We start from the raw sequence: 15,284 nt of genomic DNA on the forward strand, positions 1-15,284 counted from the left end.
ATGAATTAACAGTTAACAACACTTAAAACAGAGCGAAAGGACTCGTGAAACCTGCTGTGTTTGATATGTGTGCTTACCTCTGATTGGGTCCAATGGGGGGATGCACGGGTATCCCTGAGACGGACTTCCTTAAGCCCCTGTCTCTCTCTGCTTCTCCCCTCCCTCCGGGTTCTCCTCCATCCCTTGGCACTGAGCTGGCCCGTTTGGACCCGCGGTGGCGGTCGGAGTGATCCTCGCTCCGACTGCGACGGATTCTGCCATGCGGCTCGCTGATGCTCTTGCTGCGGCAGAGTCGGTTGATCACGTTCTGGGAGACGGTGTCGTCGAAGCGCTGCCGGTGCTTCTTGGGAATGAAGATTCTGGCCAACATGGCAGCATATGAGGAAAACAAATTGGTTGGTGTTAACTGTTTTTCCATAAGAGTTCCTCTACGAAAAGCAAAGAGATGGGTAGAGGATGGATCTACATCACAGATCCACCTCGATCCATTTTAAAGACACAAATTCCACAATCACGACTCTGAGAGCGATGACAGCCAGTGTTGGAAGAGATTAAAAGTTATGATATACTTCAAACTCTACTGAGAAAATGTTCACAGTCCTAGTCGGCACAGATTCGGCTCAACAGGCTTCCATCTTCATGTCTCAGATCTGAAGAAAAGATGAAAAGGTTTTGACTGAATGGAGAGTCTTTCCCCTGACTGAAAAAGAAAAGAAGTTGAATTTGATGCAATCTTTCTCTGAGGAAATAGACGGTGAAGAAATCGTGGCGTCACTCACTGCTTGCTGGAGTCTTACTGCTGCAGCAGGGGTACCAGAGCCAGAATACAGCATGAGAAAAAGGTGTGGGAGTGAGTGAGCAAGGGATTTCTCCTCTCTCTCTCTCTCTCTCTCCATACAGCAACTGATTCTCGGTCTTTCCTACACTTCCGTCTACACATCACCTACAACTGAGGCAGGAAGCTGTCATTTCATCCACCTAGGCCCTGACAAGGAAACGCAAAGTGTAACGCACTGGGATAAAATAGGAGCAGGGGCATCAATTACAGTGAAATACTGAGTTAAACTGTATGAAATCACAATGTTTTTTTATTTTGTAATCCAATGTGATTTCCTACTAAACACCTACTGTTTTCATTTAAATATCAATATACAGCTATGACATCGATAAAAGTTATTTTCCTGAAGTCTTACTTTGAGAAAAGTCAAACACTTGAAATGTTATGCTTGTAATATAACATTTTAAACATAAGCAGTCACAGTGACTGATATGTTATAGCAGCTGAACATTGGTAGGGTTAGTCGTCATCACTCATGAGTGATGAGTAACTATCCCCTGTGGAGCCTACAGTTGGTTGCTGGGGTGCTGAAGGGTTTCAAACAGTAGCCGTGCTGGCTTGTCAGATGGAGGGGTGGGACATGCAGCTGGCATCGAGAGTGGGAGCATTTATCTGGTTTATGCTGTAAAAACAATAAGACACATTGCAACAATCCAGAGGGGATGAATTCATTATTTTAACCGCTTACAAACGATGTATCTAACAATGGAATGTTTTTTACATAACCCTAGCCCTAATCCTAGCCAATCAGAATTGAGATTTAATGGTATTATTCTCCCAGAACAAAGAAAATAATCTAATAATCTAAAACTATACATCTGTTTTTCTCCCCCCAAAGAGTTAGGTTTTGCCTTTCTCTAGGGTTATGATCTATGACGACCGATATCGAAAGCTACGTTATCCACACACAATAATAGAAATAAACATTGTGTAACACTTGTGAATTAATGTGCATTTAATGAGGTATAAGTATTTGATCACATTTGTTACTTGGTGGAGTAACCATCCTTAGCAAGCACAGCTTTTAGATATTTCTTATAGCTATTGCTAGGTTTGAGCTAAGTTTTCAGATCTCCTCTTTCCTGATCTTCTCCAAATTCTTAATGCTACTTCACCTCGAGACTATGATGTGCTTCTTCTTCTCGAGGGACTCCTTTGTTGTCTTGGCATATGCTTTGGATCAGTGTCCTACTGGACCTGCCCATGATGCGTTTGTCGGGCCCCGGCTGAGTGAAGGAGATTCTTGTCCAAGATTTGTCCATCTTTCCAATTGAGCGATACAGTCATCGTGTAGCTTTGGCAGAAAAACATCCTCAGAGCACAAAGCTTCCACCACCATGACAGTAGGGATGCTGTTCTTTGGGTCACATTCACCCTTCTCTTCACTCCAAACACAATGAGTGGATTGATACAAACCAAGTCAATTTTGTTCTCATGTAACCACATCACATTCTCAGAAGTCTCACCTGAATCATTCAGGTGTTTCTTTGGGGGTTTGTGTTCTTTTTTTTCTTTTTTCTTTTTACAAGTTTGTAAGAATTTGACAATTTTTGCTACGTAGCGTTACAGATACTTTTCGCTGGTACCGAAAACATGTAGATGTTCTCTTGCTCGTCTTTCTGAGCAGACTGGGAACAAACTAAATATCAAAGAGGGGGATAAGAGTGAACTGTACATGCTGTTTCTTATGGAGTGCTGCAAACAATAGCAGTGACTAAGAGACAAAACAAAACAAGTCCCCACTCACCAGCAAACAAACACACACACACACACACACACACACACACACACACACACACACACACACACACACACACACACACACACACACACACACCAGAAAACAACTATTCATTCAAAAGATTAGAACTGCTGCCAGGAGACAAGACAGCCACCCACACACACATACATGCACACACACTTTCTGGAACTATATTTCTTAAATGTAGATGATCTAACATTAAATGACTGATCATCAGGTTTTATGATATGCATAGCTCCAAAATAAAAAACAGTTGGAAAAGTCAATTATCCTAATATTAGGTATACAAAGTAAACAAAGTATCCAAGAAAACTGGAGTAACAGGAACCCCCCTCCCATGTTTATGTGGTTATTCCGATCATTTCTACCTTATAATAGCAGTTGAGCTTAGATTACATACTGAACACGGTGGGAGAAACAGCTCGCATAGCACCGTCCACTCGTTTAAAGTGGATTTTCTATTCATTTCCTTATTTTTTTTTTCATTAATAGATAATTACATGCTCATACATTTAGGGCGAGAGGTGGGGTACACCCTGGGCAGATCGCCAGTCTGTCACAGGGCTAACGCAGAGACACACAATCATTCACACCTATGTCAGTTAGATTGGATATTCTTAATATGGTGGTCATCACAGATACATACGTTTGTAGCTGTGAGCACAAAAGTTCCTTCAGCTTTTTCTTTACGAGGGGCAGAAAACTGAAATGTAGGGAGTGGGGTAGCTTTTTTTAGTAGATGAATTTAGGGATCCCTCAAAGTCCTTGTATAGAGTCTGACTGTTTGTCTATATAGATAGTTATTTATCCCCACATGAATTCGAGGAGATCTAATTCTATAAGTATGCTAAGGCTACTTTCAGGTTGTCACAGCAGATAGGCTCTGCCTTTTTGATTTGGCAGATTGTTTTAAGCTGATGCCCTTCCTTATGCAACTCCCAGGGGACTTTTGTCTCCCACCACTGGCAGGAATCTATCATTTGTTAGGTGAGTGTGTAAACCACTACACTGTGGAGCTACTCCTTTCAGTACACCAAACCAGCTCATGAGCGGTGAGAACTGGAAAAAACCCCAAAAGAAATCACGCCACCTCTGAGAATTTATTAGCACAAGCACATACTGCCACAAGAAGGCAGCAGCCTACACATCCTGAAAACAATGCATGCTGTATAAAGTCTATTAACACTACGCTTTTTCTTTACTTCTCAAGGACCACATGTGAAGGACATGTAGAAAATTCAAAGAGCACCAAAAACATTTGAAGTTAACATTTGATGATTGTTGGATCAGTGAGCTGAGGCCGGACACATATTTGCACAAACAACCATTTTGATTCCCACCTACACCAGCCTGTTGTGCTCTGACTGTCTGCTGCCGCTTATCTGCTGATCAGATGAATCAGTCATTAGCAGACAGGGTGCAGGGTCGGTGAAAAACAGCACCAGTCAAGCAATTAACCACGAACACGCAAACAGAAAGGAGGGAGGAACAACAGCTACCACTGTTCATGTCCACGCGGAGCTAATTAAGCTGCAGCAACAATTCTGACAGCTAAATAAAGCAATTAGGACACTCGTTGGACAGAGAGAGAGAAGCAACTTCACAGCAGATGTGACTTTTCGCCAGCGTGCATTTAATTATCCATGGCTGCTGAAGTGCTTTATTAGGAGGTATTCAGGAAAATATGCAGCACCTTCAGCCCTGTTCTGTACTTGTAAGTGAGGCAAATAATGAAGACTCACTCACATCCAGAACCTACCGGTCACAGCTGCTGTTAACAACTTGTCAACTAATGAAGAGCTTGTTTTTGAAAAACCTGCCCAAAACATTTTCACTCTTTATAAGCTGTAGAAACAGGCCTGTAGAGATAACAATGATGTCATTAGAGCCTGAACCATTGTCCTTCTGGCCAGTGGTGGTATTTGACACTGTAATAACTACAAAACAGCAGCTGATGTTGACAACCAGTATAAACCCATCAGGCACATTTCAGCGGCAGTCTTTAATGACAGCAGCCGCCTCCAGCAGGAGACGCCACAATCTTCCAAGGTCACAAATAACAACACCAAAAGCATCTACTACCAACGTCCCACTGCAGCTATAGGTGTGGTGTTTGTGCCCCAACCTGTCACAGCTGTTTTGCCAGCATGCACAGGGAGTACACAATCTTATACTAAAGGTAAAATAACTATTTAAGTAGTCTTCAGGAGTAATTTTCCAGGCCTCTTGAAGGACTTTTTGGATGTTTGCTGCTTTCTGATCTCTTCTCTATGTCAAGATGATCCCACACTGCTTCATTAATGCTCAGGTACAGGCTCTGAGGAGGTCAATCCATGACTGATACTCTTCCGCTGCGTGTTTTTCTATCCAGGTACGGTTTTACTGCATTGGTAGTGTTTTCTGGGAGCACTGTCATTGTCAAAGATGGTGCTGGGAAGGGCACGCTCTACTCCATCCGCCAACCAACATCTCTAGGCAGGCTCTCAGGTGGAACCCTCAAGGCGAAAGAGAGGCTGCCCAAGAAACACCTGGAGATGAGACCTCGAGGCAGAAGTAAAAAAGATGGAGCCAACTAGAAAGAATGGCTCAGGACAGAAATCTCTGGAGATCTATCTTTGGCTGCCCTTACCCTGGCAGGGGTGATAGACAGTAGTCGTAGTAGTCATGCTGAAAAATGAAGCTGTTTCCAGACACCTTTCAGATTGCATTGCATGATCTGAAGGCATTTTTTTTGCATTCATAATTCCATCAATTTTAACATGAGCTCCAACAATACTGGCTGAAATGCAGCCCCAAACCATGACACAGCCTCCACCATGTTTTACAGATGGGTGTACCCAGGGGTAGGCAACTCCAGGCCTCAAATGCCGGTGTCCTGCAGGTTTTAGGTGTGTGCTTGAACCAACACAGCAGGTTCAAATTGTTAAATTACCTCCTCAACATGTCTTGAAGTTCCCCAGAGGCCTGATAATGAACTAATCATTTGATTCAGGTGTGTTGACCCAGAGTGAGATCTAAAACCTGCAGGACACTAGCACTCGAGGCCTGGAGTTGCCTACCCTTGGTATAGACATTCAGCGTTCCTCTCTCCGTACATCCAGTATTAATGATCTGAAGGAATTTGTCAAGGTTTTTGCACAAAAATACACACCAAGATACAACTGTTTTAAACTAAGTGGGCAGGCCATGTGGGGCCTTGGTAATTCAAACAATTAGCATCTTTTTTCTAGACGCTTCTGTACAAATGCATAAAGAATTCAGACATTTCCAACTTGGTCCAGTGGTTACCTTGCAAAATTTCCCGGGAAAATCGAACCACAACTCCCATTTAAACTGGAGGTTTCTTCCTGTAAGAAGGGACTTTTTACTTCCCACTGTCACCAAGTGCTTGCTCACAGTCTGACTGTTGGAGTTTTTGTGCAGTCTTTACCTCACAATATTAAGCACCTTGAAGCGACTGTTGTTGTCATTTAGCACCACATAAAAAAAACTGAATTGAATTGGAAAAAATTATTTTTTTTCCCGATTTCAAGGGTGTCACAGAACACATAAGAATAGAGTGATCAGATGAAATCAGCAAAACAAATATTGTACTTCTGACAGCGACATATGTGAAATTTTAAGTGTCAGCTCCTTCCTATAAGCTCTTTGGTCTTTGGTCAGCTGATAGCTGATGCTGTGGAGAAAATGACACTGACTGTGTCATGGCGATGATATCATGTTGTCACTGTGCCTGTGTGGATGCATGTTAACAAGCTAACTGGGAGTTTTAAATTGACTATAGGTGTGACTGCGAGTGTGAATGACTGATTCGTCTCTTTGTTACCCCTCTTTGTAACGGACTGCCCTGAATCTCGCCCAATGACAGCTGACACAAGCTCCAGTCTAGGTTAAAAAAAGTGGATGGATGGATACTAATTCGCTAAATCGTTAAAACGCTAACAAGCTGCATTATGGGAAATGTGAAATACAAGGTTTAGAGTATGTGAACCATAAAATTCAGGATTACCTAAGCTCTACTGTATAAGCTTTGAGGTTTTTCCAGCATTGCTAAACAACATAGTTTACAGGTGTAATTTTGCACCCATCTGAAACCACACCCAAAAGTGATGTCAAAGTCCACAGGCATGCCTGAGAGTACACTCCCCCATCATCACAGCAAAGTGGGAAATTAAACAGCTGCAGATGCGCAAGATCAATGTTTTCTGGGTGTTTTGAGGTACAGGGCAAAATATTCACAGAAATAGTCTCACCAAAGAAGTTTAAATAAATATGACTTTTCAGAAATATTACTTTTTCCCCTCTAATATAACCTGCCATTTGCAGAAAACTGCACAATCGTGCTTCCAAAAATGTCTTAATCATCAGCCAGGCTCCAGGTTTAGCAACATTATTTTTAAAGGCTTAAAAATCCACATGCTGCAACTTTAAGCGACCTGCCATCCTACACCATTTGTTAAATCTTCTTTGAGGTTTTTTCCTATCTCTTGTTTTAGAGAAGCTTTTAAGCGCTGGTGTGTACCGTCTCTTTGAAACAAATCTGCTCAGTTAAAGATATAGGACACATATTCTTAGCCCGCTGTCACTGTCTCTGCAGACTTTGATCAGGCTGAGGTGTGGATGTATCTGCAGCCTGAGACAGTGTTGCCTGAGCACAGACTACTGGCTACAATAAGCAGACTCCCTAGATATAAATAAATGTTCTCTTAGTGCCGTAGGTGTAGCAGCCCACACAGCCCTTCTCTGCTCTCTGTGCCCGCCTGCTATTTGCCATTTATTCACATCACAGCACTATTATGCCCTCCCATCTCTCACACAGAGATGTGGTACCTGTCTACGCAAGGCTAATCTCTGTTGGTGTGTAGCTGTGGCTATTAGCATCTTTTTATATATATGCAGCTGTTTACCCACCATATAAACACAGCTATCTGTTGCAAACAACAACAACATAATCAAAAGAAGTTTTCCGCGTCAACTCTTGGAAACTAAATGAGCGCTCTGATTTGACCTCATTTATAAAGAACGGAGATCTATAATTATCTGAAGGAGGGTTGTGGAGGAGGAAGCAAGCTGGGAGGAAGGGACAGATTTCTCAGAAGGGAGGAATGACAAGCAGAAAACTACAAAGACCTCATTTCATTTTGAGTGTCCAGATGTGACTCTGATGCAGAGAAGGAAGTTTGGTGCAAAGCCTAAATACATATAGGTTGGATAAGTAAGATGGGCAGATGATGTGATCTGTTAAAGTTAGCAGAGCATCTGCCCTTCTGACCTTTTGAGGGCAGATCATTAAAAACACTGCAGTTTAAAATTAAAGTGTTGCAATCAAACTATGACCACAGTGATGAAAGAAATAGCAATTCCAGATAATTAATATAACATAAATTATTTACAAGGGATATACACTCACCAGCCACTTTATTAGGTATGCCTGTTCAGCTGCTTATAAATAAATACCCAATCAGCCAATCACATGGTAGGAACTCATTACATTTAGGAATGTAGAAATATATTGAATAAGGAAAAAATTAGGACATTAGGAAGTAAACTTAGTCTTTGTCATCTTATAAAAGCAAAGAGTCTATCTTGGACAATCACTCTAGCACCTCTGCGAGGCTGTTCCTGAGCAGAAATCGCGCTTTAATATCCTCTCACGCTCGAGGTGACGGCGCTAACGCACTAATTCAGCAGGTTCGTGGTAGCATATGTCCGCTATCCAGATAGTGTGTTTGCCATCAAACTGACTGGATAGTCTGAACATAAAAAAGTGAGTGATGATTCAGAGCACAGAAAATAAATGTTGTAAAAGGATCAGAAACTTAATTTAACTTATAATTTCCACGAGGCAAAAAAAAAACACACACAAAAAGGCTGCTAGAAAAAAGGCCGTATTTAAAAATACTGCAGAATCCCCCAGAGCCTGCAAGCTGTGCATAAAGGACAAGGCTCAGAAATGCATGAAGACTAATACTCACTGTTCTAGTCGCACAGAAATGCTATCGTGATACACAACGTGGTTCAGAAAAATGCGTGACACTTGTTCATTGATGATCTGGGTTTGCCGTGATTAACAAGGCTGGCCCTGTCAGGGGCCTCGGGGGTCTTATAAAGGCCATCTGCAATGTATGCAGTTCTTAACTGATTATTTCTTTCATGCAAAGAAAACTCTTTCTTTGGTGCCTTTCAGAGGACTTCCTGCATGATACTGAACCATCGCCCTGCTACAGAAGACCACAGAGACACCAAAGACTCGGGTACTATGTTAAAGAGACTTGAAAGACCACCATCATTCCTTTTTAACCTGTGGAGAATCTGTGAAGCAATCACACTCGGAAAATCTAAAGGTCAGACAGTATACCCTGAGGCAGCTGCTTGCTTGGAAGGCAACTGTCATCCTCAGCTGGATGGTGGTTGAAGTGATATCAAAGAAGTTCATTTAGCGAGAAAAGCTTTCTCTAAACTGAAGAACATTCTGTCATAAAAAAATATAACAGACATCTGTTCATTACGATCACCTGGATCTCTCCAAATAATCAAATGCCATCTGCATTTTGTTTTGTCCCGCAGCTATTTTCATACTATAACATATTTATTGAGTATCGATCTTCTCCGGCAGACTGTTCTGGAGGAACAAACACATTCTGCAAGTGCTTAATCATTTGGAACAAGGTTTACACTAATAGAAGGAGGCAACTTGTTCCACTCTTGACTGTACCCACTTTGTACTTTGTGTTCACTTCATTGAAGACGCTGTACAAGGCTCCTGTGAGGAGCTTTTTTTTTTTTTTCATGTACAGAGTACAGTGCAGCAGTAGCTCGGGAATCGTTAGAAACAAGCTCCAGCCTCTGATTCCTGCAGTCAGAACTAAACACCATCATTATCAGCACCACTAACAAAGCAAGATTTGTGCTCAGTGTGCAGCATGATGAGGCAGACTACTGCCTGCGACCACATCTGGATAATTGTTTTTAATGTCTGAATGGCAACAAATGAGAGATTTTTTGACTGATTTATACATTTAGCCGTTAAAAAAATAATAAACAACATAATAAATATTTTCAACTGATTATTTACATAATCTCAGAGTCAAAACGATGGTCCAATTCTAGCACACAGACATTAACTGAACCACACCCTCTGCTCATACATGTGAAAAGAGAGTACACCTTAAAAGCAGAGACTTAGTGATCCTAAGAACACCCAGTCACTTCATACACAGACACGAAAGCGTTGCATTGTTAACTGTGTTGTTAACAACAAACAGTTTTTATCAACCCAAGTGAGACTGCATTACATCAAACTATATGAATAAACTGCCAATGGTCCAAATGAGCTTTGTTATCCCCGAAATCAGGGGGATAATGAATTTAAAATCTATCAAACATCAGCAGCAGCTGCAGCAGCAGCCTGTCCTATACTTTAAGGACTGCATTAAACATCCACTCAAGCTCTCACATTATTACACCTGCACAGCCACCAGCAGATGGGAGGTGATAAAAATTCACAACGTCTGCAAAAACACACAAAGAAGCCACATTTCACACAACACTGGAGAATATCAGCAATGAGAGGAGGATATACTCACCCCAGGCAGTTCATTGCTTTAGCTGTCAGCCATAGCTCAATAATCAGCTAAACGTCTGCACAAGTCTAAAAGCAGCAGTGAGCAGAATACTGGGCTCGTGCACTGCTCCTGAGCTGCTCCTCTGTGGGGGATAAAAGGTCTTCTGGGACCTCGGTGCGGCCAGGAGGCCGTCTTCACCAAGTGTCAAGAAAAAAATGGTCACCGCACAGAGAAAGCAGGGAAACAGTCTGAGCGGTATAATGAGAGGACAATCTATCAGTGCTAAACACAAACACCCCTTAAGAGAGAGGGAGAGTGAGGTAAGAGAGCTGGGAGACGGGCAAGGATGGAAGTCCACAGAGAGATGCTATTAATGCTGGTATCGGTCCTTGTAGCAGATAGGAGTGTCCCTCATTGCACAAATACCAACTCTCAGCTTTGGATTATTCATGCCTAATTGAAGGCACTAAAAATCTTGTTGCCTATCTCAGCAGTGACCTCATACAAATGGAAACCCTTCTTACGGTATATTAATATCACGAAAGAGAGTTGAAAGTGGTGTAGTAGTACTGGAGGAAGGAAGCCAGCGTAGTAACAGAATAAAAGCTTCAATTGGCTGGACTTGTGGATGGAGAGGAATCTGTGGACACACTGTCTGGGGATTTATTTTGGCACACAGACAGCCCATAACTAAAGAGTTGTTCACATTTGGTTACCTGGCACAATTCTGTCTGGTAGAAAGCCACCTCCACGCATCTTCAAAAAAGAAAAAAAAACCTGCTGGATGTAGCTCCAGATTTTATTTTAATTTTTTTTTTTATTTGAAAGGGCTGCAGAGACAGAGAGAGCAGCATGGCTACCAGTAGTTCCACGAAGCGAGTACTCTACTAAATCTGTGAGTGGCTCATCATCACAGGCACCTCCATGCAGTGAATGCAGAACACTTTGCCAATCCTCATTTCCCCCCCTAAAACTCTAAGCTCCCAGTTATAGACCCGTCCTTGTCAGTTTAGTCTCTCAATTTCTCTTTAAATGAAAGTTTAAGAAACTCGGGTGGGTCACTGTGGATTTACCATGTGTTGCAGATGGAACCCACACATTTCTCTAATCTGCAACCAAATGTGCAGGAAAATCCAGTTTACAGTCATCATGAATTCAATCCATGCAGATTATTTCAGTCTCACTAGGACCAAACACGTGCAAATCTCTGTGATGCAACACAAAGAGATGGCCTAGTATGGTAGCGTACTTTAGAGAGCATTTGACGTTTACAGCTCACTCACAAATTGCTTGCATTGTTTGCATCTTTTTGCATCTTCTCCAATGAAGACTAATCTACTTCCTACCTGTGCAATGTGAGCTCAAACCTCTGTCCCCTACCTGATGCTGGAGATGAGCTGTCGATGTTCGTCAGTGGTGAGTATGTCCGGCAGGACAGAAGCTAACCACTCAACTTTCTTCTCTGCGGCGTACTGCTTCAGCACAGCAAAGAGTCTCTCTTTCACTTCGGGATCGTCACCTAAAATCTGGTCGACCTGTTGGAGATTCAAAAGAGGGTAGCTTCTGGTAGAGAGGAGGGTAGTCAGTAAAAGAGGAAAAGCTATGACCTCACTGTTTTTAGCATAGTACCAAACAGAAGTATTTATTTTTGTGTATATTTTATGCTGTAATTTTCATTTCTCTTGTCATTATTTAACCAAAAAGCAGCGTATGAAAAACTAGTACACCCCATGATTCAGTAGCTTGTAGAACCACCTTTAGTAGCAATAAGTTGAAGTAATCATTTACTGTATGATTATCGTTGTGGCATTCATTCATGCATAGCTCTGTTAACTACAGCACTTTTCAGCCAAGATTTTGTAGAGTAAGGGAGATCATTGTTTTTTTGCATGACCCAGTTTGAGACAAGTTTTAGGTGCTGGACAGATGGCCTCACCTTTGACTCTAGAACACTTGTGCTATACAAAGTTCATGGTTGACTCAGTGATTGCAAAGTACGTAGGTCCTGTAGCTGCAAAATAGGCCCAAACCATCACCTGTCCATCACCGTGTTTTGCAGTTGGTATGTGGTGTTTGTACCAATATGTTGTGTTTGTGACGCTATACATTATAGCCAAACATCTCCACTTTGGTCTCTTCTGTCCAAAGCACATTTTTCCAGAAGTCTTATGGTTTGTTGCAGGAGTACTGACAGGGACAAGAAAGCAAGCCTTCAGCTTTCAGGCCAGTCTTCTGTGGAACCAGCTCCAAGTTTGGATTCAGGAGACAGACACAGTCTCTGCTTTTAAGATTAGGTTTGAAACATAGTTAGACTTTGATCATAAACCCTCCCTTAGTTATACTGCAGTAAGCCTAGGCTACTGCAGGCTTCACTGGGTGTTTCTTCTTCACTCACCTTTTTCACTCACTCTGTGTTTATACACTTCTTTGCATTTAATTACTAGTTACTATGAAGTTCTGGCTCTTTTCCACAATGTGTCTTTTGTCCTGACTCCCTCCACTGAACCCCAACTGGTGCTGGGAGATTTTCCTGTTAAATGGAAGTTTTTCCTTCCCACTGTTGCCAAGTGCTTGCTTATAGGGGAATCAGATTGTTGGAGTTTTCTCTGTATTATTGTGGGGTCTTTACCTTACAATGTAAAGCTTCTTGAGGCAACTGTTGTTGAGATTTGGCGCTAAAGTGAAATTGAATTCAAATGCAACTTTGCAAACTTAAACCATGCTGCCATGTTCTTTTTAGAGACAAGAGGTTTACTCCTCGCAACCCTTCCAAACAAGTCACATTTGTTCAGTCTTAAGTTTAAGATTTAACATGATAAGTGAACCCCGAAGAGTCTGAGATTCCTCTGACCTTGGGGTAAATTTACTGGGATGTCCAATCCTGGGAACTGGCAACTGTCCTGAATGTTCTGTACTTTTGAACAATCTTTCTCGCTGTGGAATTATGTACTTCAAATGCAATGGCCTTATAACCCCTCACAGACTAATGGGTAGCAGCAATTTCTTCTGTTGAGCACCACATTTCACACAACTAGAGCATTCAGGTGTGTTATAACAGACAAGCTACCAAATCTTTTGCTTTTATAGAGGTGTTCATTCTTGCTGATGACTATTTACATCTTTATACTTAGTGAAGCAGTAGAGTACTTAGTTTTTCACACACTGATTCTGGATTTGTTTTTCTTAAACTAATAACAGCATGGTGTAATATTTTATGTGCTGCTTTTTTATTTTAAGTTATGTTTAAATAATTTGATAACCTGGTACAAACCAGAATAATATTTTCATAGTGACCTGACACATAAAGCCTTCAAATTGAAAGAGGGTGTGTTTTCTTTTCCACATGACTGTAAACAGAACGTTGTTGAATTTTGAGTGATTTTATAGAGTTACTATCTGGCCTGTCATAAGAAGGTGGATAACTATAGACTTTCATTCATTCTGGTCTCAAAAACATGTCGACATTCTACATTCGATTACATTAAATATTCATGAAATAGGCACTAAAAACACATACAACTTAAAATTTAAAAAACAAACATTGTTACATGACATCCCCGACCTCATCTGAAGTGTGTACAATTGATTAGTATATATATAAAATGTTGGCAAGTATATAAAAGTAATCCCTTTTAACCCAAAGCTCATATTCTGTTGAGCACCAGGCTTCTCTGATCTTTGACTGTCTAAAGCACTCTGATGATACAAATTTCTTTATATGGTTATCTGCAGTAAGCACACAATATACAGACAGTACAGCTCAGAAGCACTGGGTGCTGCCCTTCATGTGGCTTCTGGAGGTTGGCCAATCATAAGAAAGACAGGTTTTAGTAAGGGAAACCTTGAAAATAAAGGCGCTTGTTTCAGACACGGGACAAATTGAGGGACTTAAGGATAAATAAGGATTTTATTTTAACCATGAATCATGCAAAATTATTCCAGTAGAGGCACAGAAGAAATAAACAGCAACCATAATAGGTCCTTAAATTCATATAAGGTTTTGCAAAACTCTGCTTGGTGCACAGAAATACTTGTTTATTTTTTTGTCAAATAAGCCCTGCCCTCTCCAAAACAGTTGCATGGGAACAAAAAAAACAGCTTAGGCAGAGAATGTTGTCTTTAATTAGAAAATACCTTTTAATGCGAAACCTACCTTCCTGTTGAACTCCAGAGCCTTGTGTTTGCGGTCCAGTCTCGCCCCCTCTCCACCCATCTGACTGTCCTCTATGCTGATGCTCCATTTGTGCCTTGGCCCAAGGCACAGCACTCCCAGGCGGAGTGTCCTCCCCTGGGATGCCTTGATTAGTGCTGCAGCCATCTCGTGCTGCCTGACTGGGATACCGTTCACTTCCATGACATAATCCCCAGCCCTCAGGCCTGCACGGCCAGCTGGAGAACAAGGAGAGCAGTCCTCCACCAGTAGGGGGCAGTCTCCCACAATGGTAAACCCAAAACGACCATCTGGACCTGGCGTGATGTCCATCTGTACGAGACATTTGCCTCAGTGTTTGACCACAGAACATATCCCACAACAGGTATCCACAATAGTGCAGATCTACTGCTTACTATATTATGACATGCATTTCCACACCCATTAACCTACGCATGCAGTATAGATCTGAAGGATTTGAGAGCTGCATGACCTGCTGTATGCGGGACACCACTCCAATGCTGGGAGGGATGTTCTTCTGAGTCTGGGCAATGGCGATGACAGCTTGAGGACCTAGCGTCGACACATTGTGGCCTTCGATCTCCAGGACCTGGTCCCCTGCCTGCAACCCTGCCAGGTGGGCACTGCTGCCTTCCTCCACTGACAAGATGTAGCTAGGTCCAGCCCCACCAAGGTGGAAGCCAAAATCCTCAGGCCAGCCCTGGTTGGATGTCGGCATGCTGAGGACTTTTAGAAACAGGGAGAAAAGGACAGTGAGGTTTGCTTCAATATGGAGTCTCGTGGTACTTAAAAATACTTACCCACTGTAGCCAGTGGATTCAAGTTCAGCGACATCGCAAGAAAACTCTATGATACAGTCTTTTGTTTTAAAGATATTCAGTTTGTTCTCTGTCTCCTTCCCTGTCTTAGCTGTACATCAAGTGTGGCTCTGTAACCCTCTATGCTGAA

The 15,284-nt window shown here is 42.0% G+C and overlaps 1 protein-coding gene across 1 annotated transcript in view; it reads right to left on the reverse strand.

Moving 5' to 3' along the window:
• Window positions 1–15,284, reverse strand: part of grid2ipb (glutamate receptor, ionotropic, delta 2 (Grid2) interacting protein, b) — a 41,622-nt gene that overhangs the window by 22,421 nt on the left and 3,917 nt on the right. Inside the window, exons 3-6 of the mRNA XM_080873055.1 lie at window positions 14,809–15,062; window positions 14,319–14,648; window positions 11,546–11,700; window positions 78–359 (exon numbers count right to left, since the gene is read on the reverse strand). Of these exons, the coding sequence (XP_080729181.1) occupies window positions 78–359; window positions 11,546–11,700; window positions 14,319–14,648; window positions 14,809–15,054 (1,013 nt within the window). The 5' untranslated portion in view covers window positions 15,055–15,062. The remainder of the gene's footprint in view (window positions 1–77; window positions 360–11,545; window positions 11,701–14,318; window positions 14,649–14,808; window positions 15,063–15,284) is intronic.

Source organism: Rhamphochromis sp. 'chilingali' (genome assembly GCF_963969265.1).
Source record: "Rhamphochromis sp. 'chilingali' genome assembly, chromosome: 22".
Classification (NCBI taxonomy): domain Eukaryota; kingdom Metazoa; phylum Chordata; class Actinopteri; order Cichliformes; family Cichlidae; genus Rhamphochromis; species Rhamphochromis sp. 'chilingali'.